The sequence below is a fragment of the Delphinus delphis genome, chromosome 7 (assembly GCF_949987515.2).
Source record: "Delphinus delphis chromosome 7, mDelDel1.2, whole genome shotgun sequence".
Lineage (NCBI taxonomy): Eukaryota > Metazoa > Chordata > Mammalia > Artiodactyla > Delphinidae > Delphinus > Delphinus delphis.
Window position 1 is genome coordinate 5,281,620 of NC_082689.1, and position 24,709 is coordinate 5,306,328.

Here is a 24,709-nt window from a genome sequence, read left to right on the forward strand (position 1 = left end):
GGCCATTCCCAAAATGGTAGCCACAGTAACCTCCAAGTCCTGGGTACCCGGCCTCACGGACTGGTTACTATAGCCTCGGGCCTCTTCTCTGGGTATTTCAGTCCTTGGGTCCGTGTTCATCAGGTGTGTTCCCTGTTGCTACATACATACGGCCTCATTCCAGGGAAGACGCCTTCAGGAGCTTGGTCCTCCCCTCTCACGCGGTCAAGCTCCATGGAGCTCTCACCACACGGTGGGTCCTGCGTGGGATCCTGGGATCTGGTCCCACGACCACAGTCCCTGAGCACCTGGAGCCTGCGCTGGGGAGAGACTGGGGGGCTGGGGGTGGGGACACAATCAGAGCTGGGGGCACAGGCTGCCCGCCTGGAGTCTCAGCCAGGAGACGTCTGTACGGCCTCCAGGGAGCAGTGACACTTGAGCTGAGTAGTGAGGACGTCAGCTGGGTTAAGAAAAGAGGGGCACGCCTGCCTGGGGGCAGGAGCTGGACCACCAGAGGCCTTGGTGGAGCCCGAGATGACAGGTGGCCCCCAGGGAGCCATCTGCAGAGGAGGTGCCTGCAGGGAGGGGCAAGACCACGCAGGCCGGTCACCAAGGGCCCTGGATGCTAAGAGAAGCAATTCCATTTGCATTTCTTTATTTACCCCATGACTTGTTCTAAAAAGGCTAAGGGGGTGAGGCCAGGAATTTCGACTTCACTCTGAAAGCCCTGGTGAGCCATTAAAGGCTTTTAAGCAGGGCAAGGCCTGGCCAGATTTGTTTTGGAATCTATTTATGGGTTAGCTAAGCTGTCAAACACGAATTACCACATCAGCGTCCTCGGACATCTGAGCGCAGAAGCAGAGACGTGCCTGCGCACACCGAGGGAGGCTGCTGAGGACCGCCAGTGCCTGATCACATAAACATAAATACGTGTTGACTACACAATCAAAGATGCGGGGACAGCACACAACCTGTGAAGCTGATGATAAAACACATCAGCGCCATCCTACGGGTTATCACCCTGTGAAAACCTGAAAAGCTATCAAGTCTTCATTTATATGAAGAGCTCAGCAAGTCTCCAGCAGGCTTGATGTGGGGGATCGCATGTTGCTGGGCCTTCTGGCTTTTTAACTAAGAAAGGCCTGTGCAAGGGGGCAAGCTCACGGGCATCCCGTGATAGCAAACCACACCACCGATGCTTCCTGAGCCCACTGGCTAGGACGCCGGGTCCTCCACCCACCAACGAGGCACGTGCCCACAGGGCCTGTCCACATTCCAGATTCAGGTCACTCACCGCTCCTCACGTCGTGACACCAGGATTGGGAGACCTGGAGCAGTGGTCCCCAAAGTCCAGTGCCCCACCCAGCAGCAGCAGGGGCAGCCCCTGGGAACCTGTCGGGGAGGCGGCATCCAGGCCCCGCCCGGGACCTCCTGGCTCAGAGCCTCTGGGGCGCATCCGGTGCTCACACGCTGTCCGGGTGACTCTGAGAATCTCTGCTCTAAAGGCCACCAGCTCTACAGCCAGGCCCGCGGGTGGGCCCGCCAGCCTGGACAGGTATACGGGAAGGGAAGCCATGCCTTACAAACCCACGGTGGCAACACAGCAGCTCTTGAATGGAGTGAGGGGGACACAGGCGGAAGAAAACAACACATGCTATGTCATCAAATTTCATGATCTCAACCCTTTAAGACAGTTTGGTATCAAAGAGAAGCTAGGGAAGCTACGTTTGAACTAGAAAAGCATAAACAGGCCCAAGAAAACTGCAAAACAGACTTGAAGGGAAGTGACCTAACCTGACAGGGCCTGACCTGAGGAATGACCTTGAGGAATGACCCTGAGTAGACCGGGAGGGCCTGACTCCAAGCACCACTGTGGACAAGAACCCCAACTCTGCAGAGGGGACCAGACCAGCCAGGAACCCCTCGCTCTTATGAACACACAGTGCACTTTTTATAACATCCCAAGCACTTAATATTTCACAAATAATACATTCATGAATGTTAATGTCCTGGCAAGGGAGACAAAGGGCAGGTTCTCTGACTGGTGCAGAAGTTAGCTGGCCCTCGAGGGGACACCGGGGCTGCTGAGCAGTGGCAGGACCCCAGAGAGGTCAGGGTCTACTTCCAGTTCAGAGGTCAAGGTCAGCTTTCAGTTCAGAGGTCAGGGTCTACTTCCAGTTCAGAGGTCAAGGTCTGCTTTCAGTACAGAGGTCAGGGTCTACTTCCAGTTCAGAGGTCAAGGTCTGCTTTCAGTTCAGAGGCCAGGGTTTACTTCTAGTTCAGAGGTCAAGGTCTGCTTTCAGTTCAGAGGTCAGGGTCTACTTCTAGTTCAGAGGTCAAGGTCTGCTTTCAGTTCAGAGGTCAGGGTCTACTTCTAGTTCAGAGGTCTCCAACCAGCAGTGGGCACACGGCACATCCTTCCTAACAGAGAAAGTGAGGCAGGAATGGGGAAGGAAGTACAGGGGTTATTTTTTTATTCGTGTGTCAAAAAAAAACAGTGTTTCCCATTCTTGCTATTATCCCCCAAAAGCAAAAAAAAAAAAAAAAAGAATAAATAAGCGAACTCCCAAGCAGATAAAAGTCAGCTCTGCAGTACTTTGCTGATGCAGCAAGAAGTGACGGCTGACGTGGACAAGGGCTGTCATCTGCCCGACACACACTGAGCCCCACTGTGAACACGTCTGTGAAAAGCTTTGTAGGAGCAAAATCTGTGATTTGAGGCAAGTACACAAGAGTTTTCTCCCCACCCTATAAGTAAAAGAACTGCCAAGGGAATGCTCCAGAATGTGGAGCTGTCAAAAAGATTTAAGTATGAAAGCTTCCAGGAGGTTTCCTCTTGGCCAGAGAACAAGTGAGTAATTTCCCTGAGCCAAGCGAAGGTTAATAATCAACGAAGTTCGTTAAGACAGCCCTGAGCTCACGCGGTTAGTCGTAAAGCGCTGGGTGGAATTTGCCGACTCAAGCAACTGGAGGAAAGTCACATCCTCACCCAGGAGCCAGCTTCCTAGAAGCCTTAGAGGAGAAGGTGCTGGCTGAGTCTCACACAGCCCCTGCCCACCTTGAGAGGCTCGGTCAGATCCAGGCGACAAGGCCAGCCTCCCTTACTGAGAAGTGCTTGATCCCTGACAACACGTGGGTCCATTACCCCACAGATAATGCCACTGGTTCCCACCTGAAAAAGCAACGAGTACCAGGCTGACCCTTGGTCAGCGCAGAGCTCTGCACTGCAGATCAGAGGCCGGCAGGGTCCACGGAAGTCCGGCTGGCGGTCTTCAGCCCAGCACTGTTGAGATTCTGGGCCACCCTGTGCAACGTCCCTGGTCCCCACTCACCAGATGCCACTAACATCTGCCTCCCCAAAGCTGGGACAACCAAAAATTTCTCTAGACGCTGCCAAATGTCCTCTGGGGGCAAAATGTGCTCCTTCTCTTTGTTAAGAGCCGCAGATCTTAGCCAAACACTTGGATTGACAAGGAGCGAAAGTGACGTCAGGGGGGTCACAAAGTGCAAAATACCTGCCACCCATGAGACAAGGATGGCAACTCCTCTCTCTCAAGGACACGTGCTGTCCTAACAGCCTGCTGAACTGACAGGCAGAGCAGAGACGCTCAGACTCCTGGCGGGAGGGTAAAGTCCAACAACCAATCTGGAAAACCGTCTGGCAGTTTCAAAGTTGATGCTACACCCACCACATCTCCCAGCCACTCCCTGCTGGATATTTACTCAAGAGAAACAAAAGCGCGTGCCGATAGGAAGAACAGTACTGAGTGTTCACAGCAGATTACTCGTAAAAGCCAAACCCTGGAAGTGAGTCAATCAATATCCAACAACAGGATAAGCTGTGGGGAGCACACACAATGGAATACAACTCAGCAGTAAAAAAGAGCAAGCGACTGATACACACAACGACTTGTATGAATCTCAAAATCCTGACACTGAGCGAATGAAGCCAAACGAAGAAAGCGTCCATTACTGTGTGATTCCGCTTCTGTTAAATTCTAGTAAATGCAAACTAATCCACAGGAACAGGAGATCAGTGCGAGCGGATGGGGGTGAGGGGATGGGTCACAGGGGGCAACGCCTGAGGAGATGAACACGTCCGAGAGCGTGACTGTGGTTTCGGGGTGGCCCGTCAAAACTCATCAAAGTGTAAACTTTCGATGTGTGCACTTTCTCTTGCAGAAATTGGAAGTCTATAAAGTGGTTAGAATAAAATAAAGTAGGTGCAGAAAGGGCAAGGCAGCTGTAAAATTCACCGAGAATAACTGTTCCGTCCCGTGGTGGGGGGGGGGGGGGGTCACACGACCTTACAGGTAAGTCCTGCCTAAGCAGGTGGGGACTGCTCAGGTGGGAACTCTCGGCCAGCAGCGCTGCACCCCCTCCCCCGACACTGCTACGATGCCAGGGGATGGGCACACAGCCACCACCTACACTTCCCACTCCTTCCCCACCACCCAGGGGCCCATTGCCCCTCCCCGGCCTGGGGCAGATACAGCAGTCTGCCCCCTGCACAGATGGGGACTAAGCCCCGCCTGAGTCTGGTCTGGTACAGAACAAGAATGCAGACCGTCACCAAATGCCCTTGGAAGGAATGTTGTGGACAGAGCACTAGACGGGCATCAGAGAACTGCCAGCCTGACAAAGTCAACTACGGGACAAGCCTGGGTGAGTCTCACCTCTCTCCGTCCCCAGAGCCACTCTCTGAAAGAGGGACGGCACCGTCTGAGCCGCCCGACCACACCTGCGGTGGAAAGCAAATCCTGCGCGGAGCCCCACGCAGAGTCTGGCTCTGCTGCCCCATGAAGCCGGCATCAGAGCCGAGCACAGGACTTGGCCACCTCCGGCCCTGCCACCCGGCTCTGCATGACCTCAGGTCAATCACGGTGACTTTCAGGGTAGCAATTTCTCCATAATGTGCTAATTATAGCTCAGAGGAAAAGCAACGTCTATTTATACGTGTTTAAAATGACCTGCTTGCCAGCATCTTTATTATTAAGATGTCACATAGGGGCTTCCCTGGTGGCGCAGTGGTTGAGAGTCCGCCTGCCGATGCAGGGGACACGGGTTCGTGCCCCAGTCCGGGAAGATCCCACATGCCGCGGAGCGGCTGGGCCCGTGAGCCGTGGCCACTGAGCCTGCGCGTCCGGAGCCTGTGCTCCGTAACAAGAGAGGCCGCAACAGTGAGAGGCCCGCGCACCGCGATGAAGAGTGACCCCCGCTCACCGCAACTGGAGAAAGCCCTCACTCAGAAACGAAGACCCAACACAGCAATCAATCAATCAATCAATCAATAAAATTTTTTTAAAAAAGATGTCATATAATTCGGGTGCCTTAAATTTAATAGCTATAGTTTCAGCCAGCCCAGAATAAAGGTGTCACAGATGTTCCGAACTCAGGTGAATTTTCAAAGCCACGCTGTCTGGAATCTCTCCCTCCTCCCAGACTGGGAAACTGTCACCACAGGCCACCAGCTTGCGCCGGGTGTCCTTGCCGTGCAGTCAAAACCGCCAGCCAGCATCCCGACGCCACCAATCACAGCAACGGAGGAAAAGCAAGCTAGCAGCTGTGATTTTCCTGGTGACCACAGTGAGTAAAAGACACCTACAGGAGGAGCACAGAGCACAGAGAACTCCTCATGCCCTCTGCAGACCTTGGGCGGATCTGAGAGGTCTCCTTTCTGCATCATTAAAAATGTCATGAAGGGGCTTCCCTGGTGGCACAGTGGTTGAGAGTCCACCTGCCAATGCAGGGGACACAGGTTCATGCCCCGGTCCGGGAAGATCCCATGTGCCACGGAGCGGCTGGGCCCGAGAGCCATGGCCGCTGAGTCTGCGCGTCTGGAGCCTGTGCTCCGCAACAGGAGAGGCCACAACAGTGAGAGGCCCGCGTACCACAAAAAAAAAAAAAAAAAAAAAATGTCATGAAGAACCTAGGGGTAAGACGGGAATAAAGACACAGACCTACTAGAGAATGGACTTGAGGATATGGAGAGGGGGAAGGGTAAGCTGGGACGAAGTAAGGGAGTGACATGGACATATATACACTACCAAATGTAGAATAGACAGCTAGTGGGAAGCAGCCACACAGCACAGGGAGATCAGCTCGGTGCTTTGTGTCCACCTAGAGGGGTGGGATAGGGAGGGAGGGAGGGAGACGCAAGAGGGAAGAGATATGGGAACATATGTATACGTATAGCTGATTCACTTTGTTATAAAGCAGAAACTAACACACCATTGTAAAGCAATTATACTCCAATAAAGATGTAAAATAAATAAAAATTTTTAAAAAACACACAGAGAGGTAGGTGGGAGGGGGAGCGGGGGGGGTTAGTGTGTGAGTCCTGAGTTCGAATCCAACTCAGCCACCTCCAGGTGTGGGCAGATTTGGGCAAAGCTCTCAACGCTAGGCCTCAAGCTCCCGGCCCGCGAAAGGAGGGTTCTCCCACCTCTGTGCCGGGGTGACCAGGTAAAATGGCACAAAGCACGCTAAGCGCTTAACACAGGGCGGGGTCCCCCACACAATAAACAGTCGGTGCTATTACGGATTTTATTAAGGGAGGAAAAGGGAAGAAACCACGAGTGTGTTCATGAAATGTTTAATAGAAATTTCTGGAATCTGGAGCAGGGGCAGCTGTCAGGGATGCCTCCAAGCGACGGTGTCATTTACAAGGCAAACCCGCGCCCGGCAGCCGCTGGGGCAGAGCTGCACCCCAGGTCCACAGGCCGAGCCAGACTCCTCCGCCAGGGCACCAGGCCACTCACCCACTGCCTCGTGCTGGCCTCTCCCCACTGTCCTCGCGGTACAGGGCATTTTTAAGTAGCTACTCATGTCCTCTGTTCCCCAAAACTAATTCATAACTGCAGTCTGAAAGGGAACCACGGGGGGAGGCGGAGGCAGGGGCTGGGACTCCTTAGCCAGCTGGCGTGGGAGCGAGCCTGGCCCACGGGACCAGCCGTCACCAGCCAGCAGCTCCCACGTGACAGGTCCTGAACAGCTGCCTCGCTCGGGGCTTTCCAGGTACAGAAGCTCGGCGCAGAGAAAGGTCCACATGTGATGGCAAAATAATCTCCTGATGAAAGAGCAGGAAGTTCTGAAGAAGGGCTCGGCTCCACAGGGTCGGCCCAGAGCAAGTGTGGCCTGGCTGCTGGGGGGCTTCAGGGAGAAGAACCAGCAAGATGCTGCTGCAGCTCCAGCCCCCTTCAAGCTCATAAAAAAAGACTGGAGCCTAAATAGTAGAGATCGTAATGCACAGAGAAAAGAGCAAGAAAACAGACTGGGCAGATAGCTGGGGTCTCTGTCCACTGTGCCCTGTCCACTTGGCTCCTTGTCCACCACCAGGCCCCATGTCTCCCCTCTTTGCAGTGTCGGTAGAGGACAAGGCAGCGTGGATCTGGGTGGAGGAATAAGTGCTGGGCCTTCACTAGTGGCTTCAAGTCTCGGTGGTCCTGCTCATGTGGACGCGGCTTCTCACAGCTCCTTACCAAGAATGGTCTCGGTGACATCACATTTTGAAACCGAGAGAAACTCTTGGTCAAATCAACTCAAGTTTCTGATTAAAAATTTTGTTTTTGTGTCCAGAAAGCCCCAAAAAGGCAATCTCAAAGTCATCACTCTTTAGGTCGTGTTTTTTTTCAACACTGGAACCCAGGCTTAACAAACGCCAGTAGCTGAATCTAACCGGAGTTATGTAACAACAGCCAAGGTAACAGTAGCCATGGAAAATGGATATTCCACACACAAGTTACTGGAAGAGTTCACTGCAATTAGCTTTGCACAGTATCTTCCTACAGAATTCTCAGACAGGGCTTGTTTAAGAATCAACACACGGTTGCAGCAGGATGGAGGGTCCTGTCCCCTACGGCTACAAGCCTTGAACCCCAACCAAGACGGTCCATGCATCTCTCCATCCCTCACCTGCTAAGGAGCATTGTCAAGGCTGACGGGACAGCTCTAGGGATAAAACAGAACAGGACTCTGTGCTCCCACCCTCTTGGGAAAAGACACCCTTAACACATCCACGCAAACATCCACACTCACAGATGTCATTATAAATCGCATTACGTTTCCATGAGAGAGATGGCGGGCAGGGCGGACACCAACAGGGAGCCCGGCTACAGGGGTGACCGAAGTGACTTCCCTAGGTCCCTGGGGTTTAAGGTAAGGCCCCAAGAACAAGTGGTTTTTTGATACTTAAGAGAGTCAAGGGGGACTTCTCTGGCGGTCCAGTGGTTAGGACTCCGAGCTTCCACTTCAGGGGGCACGGGTTCAATCCCTGGCTGGGGAATTAAGATCCCACATGCCTTGCGGCCATTAAAAAAAAAAAGAGAGAGAGAGTCAAGCCTTAAGGAGAACTTTGGTTGCCTGTTGTTGAAATAGACAAGCAAGACATCTGAAATCCTTCCACCATGAAAACGCACGGAGGCTGCGGCATTCCTTGTTTTATTTTTTAATTTATTTTATTAAAGTATAGTTGATTTACAGTGTTGTGTTAATTTCTACTGCACAGCAAAGTGATTCAGTTATACATATATACGTTCTTTTCATATTCTTTTCCATTATGGTTTATCATAGGATATTGAGTATAATTCTTTGTGCTATACACTAGGACCTTGTTGTTTATCCATCCTATATATAATAGTTTACATCTGCTAACCCCGAACTCCCAATCCATCCCTCCCCTGCCCCCGCCAGGCAACCACAAGTCTGTTCCCTATGTCCGTGAGTCTGTTTCGTAGATAAGTTCATGCGTGTAAGTGATAGCATTATGGTATTTGTCTTTCTCTGTTTGACTTACTTCACTTAGTATGATTATCTCTAAGTCCATCCATGTTGCTGCAAATGGCATTATTTCGTTCCTTTTTAATGGCTGAGTAGTATTCCATTGTGTATATGTACCACATCTTCTTTAACCATTCACCTGTTGATGTACATTTGGGTTTGTTCCCACGTCTTGGCTACTGTAAACAGTGCTGCTGTGAACATCGGGTATCTTTTCAAATTATAGTTCTGTCCAGCTATGTGCCCAGGAGTGGGACTGCTGGATCACATGGCAACTCTATTTTTAGTTTTCTGAGGAACCTCCATACTGTTCTCCATAGTGGCTGCACCAATTTACATTCCCACCAACAGTGGAGGAGGGTCCCTTTTCCGGGAGCATTCTTTTTTAACTAAACTGTTAGAACAAGAGAATCCCTGTCCCATCAGCAGGTGACATGTTCGAAACTTAAGCTTCCCCCACTTTGTGGGGAGAGGTGGTCATTGAAAGCAAGTCAGAGGAGAGCATGGGAGGAAGGGATGGACACTCAGAGCCGCCCAGAAGCTCAATCCCTAGTCGAGTGACAAGAGGTGACAACTGAAATGTATTTTGCCATAAGTGCCCCTCAGCTAAAAGCCAGCCTGGACTTTGAAGAGATAATCATGACGAAGTGGAAGTTAAAACCCAGGGCTCTGGCTGGATATTTTAGACCCACAGGCTCACCAAATGGAAATTTGGTTTGGAAGCAAAGGCAGGGCTGTGAGCTAAGATGGCTTGAAGGCTCGAGTCCAGGGAGAAAAAAGTCTGACCTGCCAGCATAACCTTGGTGCAGCCCGGAGACGCACCCTGTGACGTGCAGACAACAGCTCAGAGCCGTGGAGAAGACACCGAGAGACTATACAGGGGAAGGAATCCGCTGATTCAGTGCCCCTGAAAGGCTGCGTGGTCAAAGGCCAGCTCTGGGCAGGATGTGGAGGGAGCTGCAGGGGGTCGACGGAGGAGGAGACTACGGACTAATAGCCCTTTGTGAAGTCATCGCTGGCTCAAGGACAGCTCAGAAGACATGCCCCACGTGGGCCCAGTCTGGGGAACAGGAATTTGGGCCTAATCAGGTTCTGTAATTAACGCTGCTGAGACAGGAATCACACTATAATTTGGCTTCCAGTTCAGCCCAGGATGCTCCCTAAACTCATCAACTGGAGAGGTGAATGAGAGCTGAACTAGACACCTAGCATACAGGCCATACACACACACAGGCTCGACAACCACACCTGCAGCATTTACCATGTGCTCACCGCGGTGACAATGACCCAGCACCGCCAGGATTACGGAGAGTTCCACGTCTGCTTTTCCTATCTCTGGCTAAGTCTGGGGAACCAGGGTACAGTGGAGATGTTGGAGATTATTATCACGGACAGGGTTCCTTCTGCAGACCCCTGCACACTCTCAGATGTCATAACAAGGCCTTCAACGTGTGTGCACCTGTTACACAAGGCACACAAGGGCTAGATCACCCACGTACTACATGGATCACATACACACATACAAGATGTTTTCTTCCCCTTTTGGCTATTACTCTACTGAGTGAAATTTCACTCTTGGGTTTGTTGAGGCAAGGAAGACTGTGGGTGGAACAAGTGAACACAATGCCCTGGGACAATCTGGCTTCCTCTGACCAAGTCTTCTCCTCCCCACCCTCCCCATCCCCTCCTCCACCTCTACCAGACCAGGTCGGTTCAGGGACTGAGGAGCAATGGATGGGACAGTGGCAGTCACTCTGGGGACTGGAGGAAGCTTGAGCTCAATCAAAGTTCAACACCATGGATTCTAGACTCTGAAACTGAGGCCGAAAGGGACACGTGTGTTTCCCAAGAGTTCCACAGCACGTCACTGAGGCAGGAGCCTGTCTTGGCTCCCCCAGCTAGGGTTGCCTGTCCCCCTACAAGTCACAAAGAGTCATCAGATCCTCCACATCATTCTGCTTCCAGGAAGTGATCATGGTGGAACATGATCCAACAAGGAAATGCCTGTGCTCCGTATCAACACACAGACTATTCCTAAAACCAAAGTCCTGGACAAAGAGGATGGCGTGCCACCCCAACAACCAAAACCCCCAAGGCCCAAAGTGGGGCTGCCCTCCCCCACACACACGCTCAGCCACAGAATTCAAGTCAGAGCTCAATTCAAAGTGTCCCTGTGGGTTCAAGGTTGAACTGTATCGAAATTAACAACACACACTACTATATATAAAACAGATAATCAACAAGGACCTACTGTGTAGCACAGAGAACTCTACTCAATATTTTGTAATAACCTATGAGGGAAAAAAATCTGATAAATATATATATTCAGTTATATATAATACATATATATATATAACTGAATCACTTTGCTGTCCACCTGAAACTAACGCAACATTGTAAATCAACTATGCGTCAATAAAATAAAATACAAAAATAAATTTTTAATTTTTCTAAATTTTATTGAAGCATAGTTGAATTTAAAAATAAATTAAAAAAAAAAAAAGATTAACAACAAAAACTGTCCTTCCGAAGCACACGTTAAACCAACTTCCCCTGCAGAAGGAGACACTTCACGTTCAATCCACACTTAACAAGCACCTTGTCCCTGCTGTGCCTGCATTGCACCTGGAATCTGACACCATGACACCCAGGTGGTACCAGAAATCCTTCGGATTCCATGCCAACGTGGAGCCAGCCTAGGAAAACCCTGCATTCTATTAAAAATGCCTGCTGCTGGGCTTCCCTGGTGGCGCAGTGGTTGAGAGTCCGCCTGCCGATGCAGGGGACGCGGGTTCGTGCCCCGGTCCGGGAAGATCCCAGATGCCGCGGAGCGGCTGGGCCCGTGAGCCATGGCCGCTGAGCCTGCGCATCCGGAGCCTGTGCTCCGCAACGGGAGAGGCCAGAACAGTGAGAGGCCCGCGTACCGCGGGAAAAAAAAAAAAAAAGCCTGCTGAACTATCATCCTCTGGATGGAGAGATACACAAAACATTAACTAGCGGAGAAGCAAAGCAATGGGTGTGTAGGAGTTCACTCTGAACGTTCTTTCAACTCTTCCATGTTTGAAATTTTTCATCACAGTGAGTTGAGGAAAAGAGATCCTCCTCAACTTGTAAACAATGTTCATCTCTTTTCATTGCAAAATGTCTTGCTCACACAAATCCCAGACCCTAGGCTGTGGGACACGGAGACCCAGAGGGGGTGCCTGCAGTCCACCCAGGGGGTGAGGGCTCCGTGGACTCAGGTGAGGGGGCTCTCTTGCCACGCCCCGCGCTACACAAAGCGCCCAGGTGTCTATACCAAAGAGTGGAGCAGGGTCCCATCTTCCCGGATGAGGGAGACCGCACCACGCTGAGATTCTTTTATGTCCAAGCAGGTGACCTGGAAACTGAAAACCCCAAAAGTGCACCCCTTCAACCCGCACCCCCTCAGAAGTTGACGCTGGGATTCTAGAAGAAACAGGCTCTCGCGTCTGAGCCTGGAATTCTGAGCCACTTCAGAAAAAGCAGCACTGCCACAAGGCCACACCCAGCTCGCCATCTGGGCAGGGTCCCCAAGACGCACAGACAGAAACACAAGAGCCAACTGCCCATGATCTGAGCGCCCACCACTCCCCCCACCCCACAACTCTCCTGCCAAGCAAGGAGTTGAGGGAAAGAGTTTGGGGCTTCGGAGGTTTTTATTTTTTTTTTGGGGGGGGGGGGGACTCTAGATTTAGAGAGCAGGCAGGAAGAGATAGATATATAATTTTTTTATGCCCCAGCATAAGATGACCAGAAGAGCAAGTCCAAGTTGAGAAACCTGGGTAAAACTAAACTTATTCAAGTGAAAAAAAAAAAAAATAGAAACACACTTTTTTGTGTGAAGACAGTGAGATTTCTTTGGGCAGAGATGAGAGTTTACAAAGGCCTCCTTTGGAAGCAAGATACCAAGATGCCCAGTCAGCGACCCCCCGCCCCAAATGGCATTAGCTCCCCATCTTCTGGGGCTCAAACAGCGAGCGCTTCCTGCAGGAGCTCCTGGGCTCCCCAGGGCACCCCCTCCAGCCCTCCTAGCCCACTGCACCCCGGCCCGAAGCCTGTGCCTGCGCTGACCTATACAGCAAGCAGCCTGTTCGCCTCTGTGCTCCCAGCACGTGGCTCTACAAGTCTACGGATTAAAGCCGTAAAGTGAAAAAATAAATACACACCTAATAGACAGATACGGTATAGCGACAGAGACAGAGAGAGAGACACAGACACAGAAGAGATTTAGGCACCAGTCCAGCACCATGGGACACATGCTCTGAGGCAGGCACAGGTGGCCAGGAGACGACCTGGCTGGATGAGCAGGACCGCAGGGCCACCAGAGCCCAGGCTCAATCATACACGTCCCCCTGCGGGGACTGATTCAGCTCCTGGAGAGCAATGCACGCTAGCTGCACTCCTAAGAGGCTGCCGTACCCCTCAGACACCCAGTGAAGCTTCTGCAGGGGAGGAAGTGGCTGCCGTACATCCCAGATGCCTGCCCCTCAGCCTGGATGACAGACGGGGGTGACTCGTGAATCTATACATCTGAGCCCACCCTGCAGGGGAGGGTCCTCCCACCACAAATCCCAGGTAACCGGGTAACCACCCTGCTGTGGCTGTGAGCACCCCTCCGGCCCAAACCTGAGGGCTTCCAGGGCATCTAGAGGTGGAATCCCCCCACACGGCCCCGCTCCTGCGTTCCGTGGGTCAAACTTCGCTCCTTCCTCCTGCCCCCTCCACCCGAGACTCACAGGCAACCTCAGGCCTGCACCTGCATCCTTGGGTGCCCATCTCTGTTCCCCTGCTCCCTTGCCCAGGCCCCCACCTCCCCTTGCAACAGCCCAGTTTTGTGGGTTTTTTAAATTTTTTTTAATTAATTTATTTATTTATGACTGTGTTGGTCTTCGTTGCTGCACGCGGGCTTTCTCTAGTTGCAGCGAGCGGGGGATACTCTTCATCGTCATGGGGCGCGGGCTTCTCATTGCGGTAGCTTCTCTTGTTGCAGAGCACTGGCTCTAGGCATGCGGGCTTCAGTAGTTGCGGTACACGGGCTCCGTAGTTGTGGCTCACGGGCTCTAGAGCACAGGCTCAGTAGTTGTGGCACACGGGCTCAGGAGTTGTGGCTCACGGGCTCTAGAGCACTGGCTCAGTAGTTGTGGCATGCGGGCTCAGGAGTTGTGGCTCACGGGCTCTAGAGCACTGGCTCTGTAGTTGTGGCTCGCGGACTCTAGAGCACGGGCTCAGTAGTTGTGGCACGCGAGCTCAGCAGTTGTGGCACACAGGCCCTAGAGCACAAGCTCAGTAGCTGTGGCTCGTGGGCTCAGGAGTTGTGGCTCGCGGGCTCTAGAGCACAGGCTCAGTAGTTGTGGCACGCGAGCTCAGTGGTTGTGGCTCATGGACACTAGAGCGCAGGCTCAGTAGTTGTGGCTCGTGGGCTCTAGGCACGTGGGCTTCAGTAGTTGTGGCACACAGGCTCTAGAGTGCAGGCTCAGTAGTTGTGGTGCATGGGCTTAGTTGCTCTGTGGCACGTGGGATCTTCCCTGACCAGGGCTCGAACCTGTGTCCCCTGCACTGGCAGGTGGATTCTTAACCACTGCGCCACCAGGGAAGCCCGACAGCCCACTTATGAACCCTCCCTGCCACTCCCCACCACCACCGGCCGCCACCACCATTTCTATCCTGCCTGGTAACAGCTGAGCATCATGGCACAAGCTTTTCCAAATGGAAATCCATAATCTGTAATTTCCACGGCCCAATAAATAAAAGCACTCCCAGCATGCTCTCTGGGGCTCACCGGGCTCTTCTCCATCCTCTGGCCTCTGCTCCCCAGGTCCCCACAGGCTGCAGAGAATGGATACTGGATGTTCCACTCCTATTACCCGCCTGCCCGGAAAGCCTCCACTGCCTGACTCCCACCCAGCTTCCAAGTCCAGTTAATCCCACTCCCCTCGCCTGCATCACACCACCTGCTTATCCCAGTCTGGACCAGTGTGGCCTCCTGGGCTAGGTCCGACTGTGCTGGGAGAGGGGCTCCAAGCCCACACATCTGCCTGTACCACCAGATGCAAATAGAGTGCTTTGCCCACTGTCAGTGCTCGATAAAATCTGGTCTACTGATTCTCATATTGGCCACTTCCCATACTAAACAAAGTGAGGGTAAACCCGGCCCTCCCAACCCCCATCCCTCGAAATAAATATTTGCGTTTGTACAGCCACTGGAGACGTTCACACAGGCACATACCCCTCTCTCTCTCTCTCAGGCCCTCGGGTCCTTACCAGCTTCCCGGGTTTGGCCTCGTGAGTGTGGCCTTTGTGGAGGGGGATGGGCAGCTCCCAGGACACAGCAGAGGAACAAAGAAAATAACCCCTTGAGAGTAACAGACAGTTGGCAACACTTCGCTGATCTTTTCCCCTTTTGTGTCTCCGCATAATTGCTACAAACAGAGACTGAAGAGCGCTCATATGTAACCATTAAGACCACGTATCAGTTTGGACGGGGAGTACAGAAGGAGTTTCCCTTCCGATGCCAACAGAGACGCACAGGTCACCCGAAACCCGGCGCCGAGGTGTGAGATAGACTCGGGGCTGGTGTGGGCTCAGCCAGTAGGACCCCCACTGACCACTGATGTCGGGCAGGAGCCAGGGAGAGCCGAGGGGACCCCGTTCCAGTCCCGGGGGGATCGCGCCATCCGCAGTTTCGAGGAAAACACTTCCTGGTGAAGGATTTCATTCTCACAGCTCCACTTACAAAGCTATACTTATTCCACTAACAGGGAATGAAGAGCCTATAGAATATCCAAAGCTAAAAACCTGATGTCTAAGACAGTGCCGGAAACGTATAAAGCACTTGACTATTTGTTTCTGGACAAACAGCTGGAAAGAAGGAGAAGCAAAGGACGGAGGCAGCGGGCAGCCACCATCCTGAGTGTCTGCAATGAACCTTGAACAGCAAGGAAAGGTCTCCAGACAGAGGCCACCAATGGAGCGGGTTCCGGAGCAGCTGCGCTGACCTGCGAGAAGGGCTAACAGGACGCAGCGCTCGGCTCCCCGGCGTGCAGCCCCCAACAGGAACGGGGACACGTGGGCACCAAAGGCACGGCAGCCCTATTCCCAGCAGCCCCGAACATGAAACCACCCAGATGCCCATCGTCGGGAGAACAGGTAAGTAAGCGGAGGCAACCACCTCCAACCACATGCAATACAGGTGAGTCTCGCCCTGCGCTACGGCCAACTCAGGTTTTTTGATCTGGAGGCTGGATGTACCCACGTGGTCAGTTTGTGAAAACGCCCTCCCTGACGACCTGGGCATCCTTCTGGATCTATGTTTTATGCCAAAAAAAAAAAAAAAAGAGCTCAAAAAAACTAGGGCGTTTGAAGTGGTCTCAATCCCTCCAATCCCAAACTCCTAATAGTAACACACGGAAAAATCAGAGATCCAGGCTTGATCGTCGAAGCGAAAACTGAAACAACTGTTTGTCTGTCTGAAATCAGGTTCACCAGCCTGACCTGACAGGAGCGGTGCCGGGACAGGAGAAGACTGCGTCACTGCTCCCAGCAGCACCCAGATCTTTGGAAACCACAGCAGAGGGTAGGCAGGCAGGCCCACGGAAGTCCCCTCCCTGGAAAATACGCCGGTTCTCCCCTCTCAGACAAGGTCAACTGGAAACACAAACAGAAGGCTCTCAGGGCAACCCGCTCTCTCCGAATCCACTTCTATTTCATTACAAAAGGGAGCCAGTAGCTACCACATCTGTGAGACCAAATCTTGCTGACGGCCACCATCTATCTGCCCTGACACAGAGAATGTGAAGGAATAAAAACTCTTTCAGGAAACTAAGGTGGGTCTTGTTTTGTTGTAGGTCCTCACGAAAAATTCTTTTTCTGTCGTATGCTCAGTACTGCTGGTAGACTATGTCCATATCACCTAAAACTCACCGAATGAAAACTAAATTCACAGCCTGAAGATACTGTTCCCCCTTTAAGACTATCATCTGAGGATCCAGTAACAGTAGCTTTGTGTGCTAAGCTGGAAAGGGACATGGTTCTCTCTGCAAGAGCCCACTGGATGTTGACATTTCTAAGACCAAACATAAATCGTTTGTGAACATGGCCGGTAATTATTTGGAATTCTTCTCCCAGAACCATGAAAAGTGTTTCCCACCCTTTAAAAAAAAAAAAAAAAGCAGCTTCTAACCAGGATGCTAATGACGACCAGACGGCATAGGCAGTTTTTGAAGATCACACAGTCGCTTGTGTAGAAACACTGCACAAATACTCCCAACACGGCAGCCCAAAAAAAGACAGTCCGCACCAAACAGCGGGAGAAGTGTGAAGTCTGCAAAGGAGCCCTGGTTAAACAGAAACACCAGTCTGTTCGCAGAGAGCTCAGGGTGGCCACCTGTTCAGGGCCGGTGGCGAGTTCTGATTAGCAGTGGGAGAAACAGTATCAGAGCGATGACAGCCCCCGCTCGGGCCCTGGGCCCAATCCTCCAGCCTATATTTAGTCTGCTCCTTGTGGAAATGTCCCAACCTCGCACACAGACAAGCTCTCTGGCTGGCTGCTCAAAGGGTCCAGTAACAAATCTCTTCTGCTGGGGCAGGTACCTTCTCTCCTTCCCTCCCTGGCCGCCACATGCAACCAAGGCAGCCCCTCCCGCCGGGTCAGTCGTGAGCAGAGAGCACAGGGAGGTGAAGGGATGGGGCCCACCGCGACGCCAGCCCTGCCCCGGGATGGGTCATCACCACGACCCGCTGTGCAGGCTTCCACACCACAAGATGGGAGCCAACGGGACTCAGCCTCAGAGCCCCGCGGCTCCGGGAAGGACGGGGCTCAGGGCAGCACACACCGGGCCTGGTGCTCAGAACCTGAGGAAAATCACAGATGCTGCAGAGATTAGAGATGAACATCTGCAGAGTTCATTTTCCTTCTCGGAGAAAGGTACTTAACAAAGGGTAGGAATTATGTGGCTAAGCACAGATCAGAACCCCCAACCCTGGATTTTAAAAATAACTAAGCCTGATCCGCTTTGCCAAACTCAATCACTTGGGCAAAGGCCTCAAAGAATCTGGAGTGTTGGGCCGGGGGGAGGGGTGGGGGACACGGGTTTGCTGGAACGTGGAGAAACAAGAGACAGGAACAAATCGGTAGTTCAAACAAGCCAGAGCTAGACGCACCAACTGTAAACACCTGCAGGGTACACAGGAAAAAAGGATGCAAAATAAGAGATTTTAGTCTGAACAAAATAAAAAGTCAGTTTGAGACCAAAAAAAACCACCACCAACAACAACAGAGGGGGTAGTAACAGGGCTCCAGGTTCCGCTGTGAAGGTTCCTGCAGCTGCCAGGGCTGCTTCTCCCTCCTGAGTCACTTCCACCAGGCTCCCCACACAGCCCTCTCAAGCTGCTCATAACATACAGCTCTCCTGTTTAGAAACGCTTTTAGCTGCACAACAAAAACAAAACGTATCACCTGCCAAATTATCGTAACAAGTGAATACGGAAGAACCCCACTTAAACACACAGGAGACTACCTACGGATCAACAACCGACCTCGGAGACACAGGAAGGGAAGCCCACAGAACCCAGGACCGGGATTTACAGTCTCCCTCCCTAAGGGATGCCCTTCGCAATGTCCACCACCCACCAGCCACGCTCCTCGCAGGGCACTCAGCATCAGCACCGTGGAAGCAGAGTGAACCTGGACTTGAACCCATTCGAACCTGGGCTTCAGGGCCTCCTCCACTGTGTTTAAGCTGTGTCACCAGAAGCAACGCCCTGGGCTGTTGGCCCCCGCCTGTCACCCACAGGGAAGGACAAGAGGACGCCCCCTCGCTGACTGAAAGCACTGCGCAGAGCCCTGGCCCAGGGAAGATGCCCGGTCCGCCACCGAGCTCCGCCCCCCGCCCAGCCATGCTTCTCAAAGTGCCTTCCCTAGACTGACAACACCAGCATCCTCTGGAAACGTGTCGAAAGCACATTCTCAGGCCTGCTCCAAACCTACGGAACGAGAAACTCTGGGGGCAGGGCCAGCAACCTGTCTTCCCAAGCCCTCCATGTGATTCGAATGCGCGGTCAACTTCGAGGACCAAGGCTCTCTACGTTCCACTGAGGATGCTACATTACGTCAGCCACCCAGCCTGTCACTCATCCATCCCTACCAGTGGTATCGATTCTGGGTCTGAAATTCACTTCCACCCAGGAGGAAGAAACACCACCCTTTTGCCGAGAGCCAGGTTGAAAAAGTTGCCAGGATTAAGCAAGCACGTCTTTTTCTTCCCCTACATGCACTAGAGAAAACTTCATTTCCACCCAAACACACACGGCATTTAGTTGCCACCCGGGCTAATCCACCAGACCCCAAAACACCCCGGCCCTGACACCTGTGCTCTGGTGACAACTAGCAAAACACCGTCACTTCTGCTAGAGGCTCAACATTGTTCAGATCACCAGCAAGAAGCAAGAGGACCCAAACGCCAGAGAAAACGCAAGCCCCCCCCCCCCCCCCCCCCCCGCCGACAAGTCACCCGCTCAACAAACAATTCCCGGGCGTCCTCCAAGGGCCAGACACGACGCTCTGCATCACCGCGGAGATGGAACACAAGCACGACCTGATTTTCCTCAGAGGGCCCCCAGTCCCTGCTGGGAGCTGGGGCCTGGGACAGACAGGGAAGATGCGGACTTCAGCCAGGCTGAAGGGACGCCCAGAATCCGGAAGGGTCGGAGACCGTGAAGGTATGAAATTTAACCTGGAAGTGACGGACCGCCACCCGAGAATTACCTTGAAGGAGGAGACTGTGACACTCATATCAATAACGAAAAGGCCCCATATTTACAACTTGTATTAAGCCTGCAAGATTACGAACATAGTCAAGCGTGTCCAGGAAGGGTTATGCTCATTCACGGCAGGAAGAAGGGATTTGTTCCTTAAACACACACACCTGCCCCAACCAGATGAAATCAATTCTTCTAGGCAAACAAACTCTTACAGAAGTTTTGCCGAGGTAAGCCACCACGCAGAGAACGTAAGACTTTCCGTTAGTGGCGGCGTCCGCAACCCCTTCCTGTCTTGGGTAAAGGGGACACGTGCTTGGGGTGGTTTGTACGTTCAGGCTGTGGGAACTATGAATAACCAGGAGCTTCGTTCCTAGCTCAGAAAGGGCTAGACAGCCAGCGATGAGGCTGACCAGCCCAGCCCATCTCTTTCCAGCAAGTTCCCTACCCTTTCTGGGCCTCCAAGGTGGCATCTGTGTCACTGGATCATCACAAGATGGACTGAGATGATGGAGGTCAAGCACTGGGCACTCTGCTGCCCACAGGTGCTCAACAGAGCTGCTGCACCGTGGGATGAGAGGCGCTCCCTGCCCCATCTTCCCAGGTTCCCCAAATGCTGGGGCTCAGCCCTTCAATGCCCCTGTGTAAGTGCCCTGGCCAGGGGTGGCAGGCAGAGTTCTCTTGCCGAGGACTGGGCCACTGTGACCTCTCCAAGCCCTCCCAGGAAGCCACGCAAACCACCGGCGGGGCCAGTGGGGAACTCGGTTCCCCCCTCCCCGAGCAGCTGCTTGGTGAGTGTGGAGGCATGAATGCTGGTTAGGGGCTCGACCACGGCCCGGCGTATCATTTGCATCACGGTTCTGCGGCAGGCAAGCTGAATTACAAGGTGCAATGGCTAACAGAGGCTTTACCCGTACTAGAAGAACAAGCTTCATTTAACAAGAAAGACAGCTGACTCATTCACCTCAACTCCATCAACCCCAGGTGGGCTTTTTAAAGGAGAACTGGAGGGGGGACCCTAGGCGAGATGCTTGCTCACCCAGGAGGCAGGCTGGTTCCCGTTCATTTCCAGGCACGGAGAACATCCAGGGTGCTGGCCACACCCCCGGGGGACAGCCCAGAAATCTGACCAGGTCAATCTGAAAACAACAGGCAATGCTTCCTTAAACTCCAGAGATTGGAGGGAAAAAATAAACCTCTCAAAGTCCGAAGTAAAGATTTGAAAAAACACTTATCTTTTTTCTTTTTTCTTTTTTTTTTTGGCAAGGTGATGTTTTAAAACAGGACTGAGAACTAAATCACATTCCCCATGCCTTCAAACAGGGTCACAGACCCATTCAGATTTGGGGATCTTGGTGAGCTCTTTCGACTAAAATATATACAGTTCAGCCCATCATTAAGAGATTTTCCAGTCCAGACCCTCTTAGAATCACTTTGAAATAAGCATTAGCTTATTTCTTATTAGCTCCCCTTTGACAAGCTCGCTCCTCACTGCAACAGCCAACGATTCCTGAAAGACTCGGGAAAACGGGGAAATTGTACGTAAATTATGGCACAAATGCTGGAACCTCACACCGATGTGATACATCGTATCTCTGAAATTGCTTCCTAACGTTGAAAAGTGCTCACTTTATGCTAATCAGGTAGTTTTGTAAGTATGACTCCAACTTTGCTTAGGTCCACACAGAGGCAGGAAAAATGCCTAGCTGCATCTCCTCTAAAATGCAGGCAATTTTCTGTTTGTTGAGACGAGCGATGTTTAAACCATTTGTTATGACGTGCATATACTTTCCTGATTGGAAACGGTCTTATATTTTAAAATTCAGAGAGGTTTACGTTTTGCTACTGTACCATCCTCACCTGCAAGGTTCACAGGCAGGGGCAGATCTGCGTGCGTTTCTTAGAGGTACTGTGATCCTCTGAGCGCACACTCAGTTACAGCGCGGAGTTAAATGCGTCTTCAGTCTCCGTACCCCACAGCAATGCTCTCCTGCTCGGTGTGAGTGAAGAACCCATATCCTACACAGTTGCACAAAACTGTTTCTTGCATGCTTCTCTCCTCACAGGAAAAATGTCATCCTGCCACAGCTGAGCAATCTTCTCAATTTCCAAAATATCAATGATGTAGATATAAATCACAACCGTATCTTAAAATTGGTAGTGAGAACATTTCATTATAACAAATGAACTTATATTTCATTAGGAGGGGCAGTGGAAGGTGCTTTGGGGGGCTGCAGACCTAGGTTCAAAGGATCCTTTGGTTCAGACCCGACTTTGACCTCAGTCAAACGTTCAGGAGGTCATTATCCTTCCCCGAATGAAGCCGGCCCACATTCTCTCACAGGGTTGGTACAGCTCCACATCGAGCTTATGAATGCAAGAGCATGCTTGCTAAAGTTCTATACAAGTAAAAAGTGGTATAGTTGTTAATAATAATGCAAAGAACAGAATCATATTTGAATGGTTCTTAAGCCTCATTAAATTAACCACAGCCCTGACACAATATAAACATTCCTTTTTCTAACAAAAAAAATAATAGCATTGCCAAAGTCCCACGCAGGATTCATCATTGATTCTGCGTCTTATTAATGATAACAAGGTTTCCAGCCAAGAAGGGGCCCAAAGTCTGACATAGTACAGGTAGACAGCAAGCTACCAGAAACCACCATCTAGGAACCACACAATGTTTTGGTTTTTTTAGAAAAGAAGGAAAAGAAAAGAAAAATGAAACCACATCCTCTTGCTAGAAAGTCAAAATGCTTTGCGAGGGGTGCCCGAGACCCCAGAACTGGGCTTCGCGATGGGAAATGAAAACGAGGCAGCATGACTCACACTCAGCTAGAGGTCTCTGCACAGAGACTAGGCGCTCTCAGCCAGGTGCTTTCAGTGCTAGTCACCAGCTTTCAAAGTGTTTCATCAGACTCCTGTGGATGCTGCCAGAGAGCTGCGCAGAGACAGCGGAAACAGGCACAGGAGCCCTTCACTTGGGTGGCCGCGGAGCCAGAGCCCCGGCTCTGGAGGAACGTTTCTGCAACCTCACCCAGCATCAGCAGCCGTGTGCCGGCCCCGCGGCCTCCCGGAAGTCTTGTCAGAGCCACACTGCAGCCTCTGCCTCTCGAGGAACCTGGAAGCATCTTAAACTGCCAACAGGGCGGCCAGGTGCTCTGAGAGCCAGGCTGGAGCATAAGGCTGGAGCACTGTTCAGATCCTCCCCGGAATTAGCAAGTCCCCTATGGATACAGGCAGCCAATCAGCAGCCTGGCTGGGATGCTGTTCAAGTCCATAGGGCTGCCAAATGCCAAGAGGATCAGCCCCACCACATCCACCTTCTCCACCTAACTGGTCAAGCGTCAAACCAAGACACTCTGGGGTGAGCAGTTCAGGCAGCACGGCGCCACAGCAACGCTCTCCTGAGGCCAGTGCCCCCTCACCTGCAGACGGAGGGGAGCTGGGCGATGCCTGCGGCTGGGCTCCCGACACACTCCTGCCAGGCCTTAGAACCTTCTCAGTGTTCCTCAACTGTGGCCAGAGTGGCTTTTGGTTAGGACAGTTCTATATTATGGACAACCCACCCTTCAGTTCTTTTACCATCATTGACCAATGGCAGTGAGAAGGGAAGCAAGGGAACAAACCGGAAGCCGAATAGCAGAGACATAAGAGCCATGGCAAACCCGAGAAAACACAGGCCCAGGAGAGGCAGAACTCGCCTGAACGGCTCCGGAGGATCACTGCCTCGCCTGACTCGCAGGAAGGGTGGGTGGCCTCCCAGTGCCAGGTGTGTGAAAGTGAGACCCCCCAGGGAGGGTTCTTCTGATGTGACCCAGGACTTTTGATAGAAAACACGCCATAGAGGAAGCCAGCTTCTGCACAGGGGCAGGTAGACCAGCATCGGGACACGATGCAGCCTGCAGCGGGGGCTGGCTCTCCGCTCCGGCTAAGGTCAGCTCTCTCCACTGTGCCCCCGAAATGGCCAAAGACACCAAAGGGGTTGGCCCTGCCCGCCTCAGCACGTCAGCCAGAGCCTCGCCCCCAGAAGCAACACTTCTCAAAAGACCTCTTCAACGTCCAGCAAGACGCTCGGCCCCAGCCTGGTAACCTGTCGCGGTCCGGTGGCGCCAACTCCTCCGGCTGCCCCAGGGCTTGGGCTGGGTCACTCGGGTGGTCCAGGACGCGGCCACACGGAGCCACTTTCTCACCGGAGACTCTACTGCCCATTAGCACATTATCGCCGGCGATCCATCTTCGCTGGCAGAGCTGGCGGCGCGCTCGCCCAGCCCTCGGCCTCCCCCTCCGCTCTCGCCCGGCCTTGCGGGGTGAGACGCACCGCAGTGCCCACTCGGCGGGGCAGCCGCGTGCCACGGCCCGGCGCGTGTGTACACACGCATGCACACACACGCGCGCGCCCGCTCCCCCGCGCCTTCCAGAAGCCCCGCGGAGGCCCGGCCCTCACCTTCGATGGCGATGACGTGCTCCCGGATCTGGTTCTGCAGCACCGGCTCCTCCACGCGCTCCAGCAGCTCGTAGATGGAGTAGATGTTGGGGTGGACCGACTCGAAGCGCTGGATCTCGGCCCGGATGGCAGCCGAGTTGGCCAGCTGCTGCTGGTAGTTCATGGTGCAGGCACCGCGCCCGGAGCCGCGCGCCCCCCGCCGCCGCCGCCGCCCCGCGCCCCGGGGCCCGCGGGCCGCCGAGCCCGGGGCGCCGCAGCCCCCGGGGAGCCGGGCCCGCCGGCGGCGGGCGGAGGAGGCGCGAGAAGAAAGGAGCGGGCGGAGCAGGCGCGGGGCCGGCCCGCCGACTCAGTTCATGGCCGGGACGCGCGGCCGGCGGGCGGGCTGGCGAGCGAGCGGGCCCCGGCGCCCCGGGTCAGCGGGCCCCCATGGAGCGCCGCGGCGGGCGCGGCCGGCCCCGGAGGAGGCTCGCTCGGGCGCCTTCCTGCGCCGCAGCCGCCTTCCACCCCTAGGCGCTGCCCCGCCGAGCAGCCATTAAAGCCCAGGCAGCCGCCGCGCTCTGAGCGCCGGGGCCGAGGGCCGGCCCCTGGGCAGCGGCCGCGCCGCTCGGGGCGCCCGGCCGCGGCGTGGGTCCGCGCGCTGCGTGCTGCGCCGCCCGGCGCGCCGGGGCCCCTGCGCCGAGCCCGCCGTGCGCCGCCCGCCGAGCCGGGACCGAGCCGCAGGCGCCT

At 53.4% G+C, this 24,709-nt stretch overlaps 1 protein-coding gene across 7 annotated transcripts in view; it reads right to left on the reverse strand.

Moving 5' to 3' along the window:
• The window catches only part of AGAP1 (ArfGAP with GTPase domain, ankyrin repeat and PH domain 1), a 557,152-nt gene extending 532,952 nt beyond the window's left edge, over positions 1 to 24,200 (reverse strand). For all 7 annotated transcript variants that reach the window (XM_060015879.1, XM_060015878.1, XM_060015876.1 and 4 more), the window contains exon 1: positions 23,984 to 24,200. In XM_060015879.1, coding sequence (XP_059871862.1) covers positions 23,984 to 24,146 — 163 coding nt within the window. In that variant the 5' untranslated portion in view covers positions 24,147 to 24,200. The remainder of the gene's footprint in view (positions 1 to 23,983) is intronic.
• Between the last annotated feature and the right edge of the window lie 509 nt (positions 24,201 to 24,709).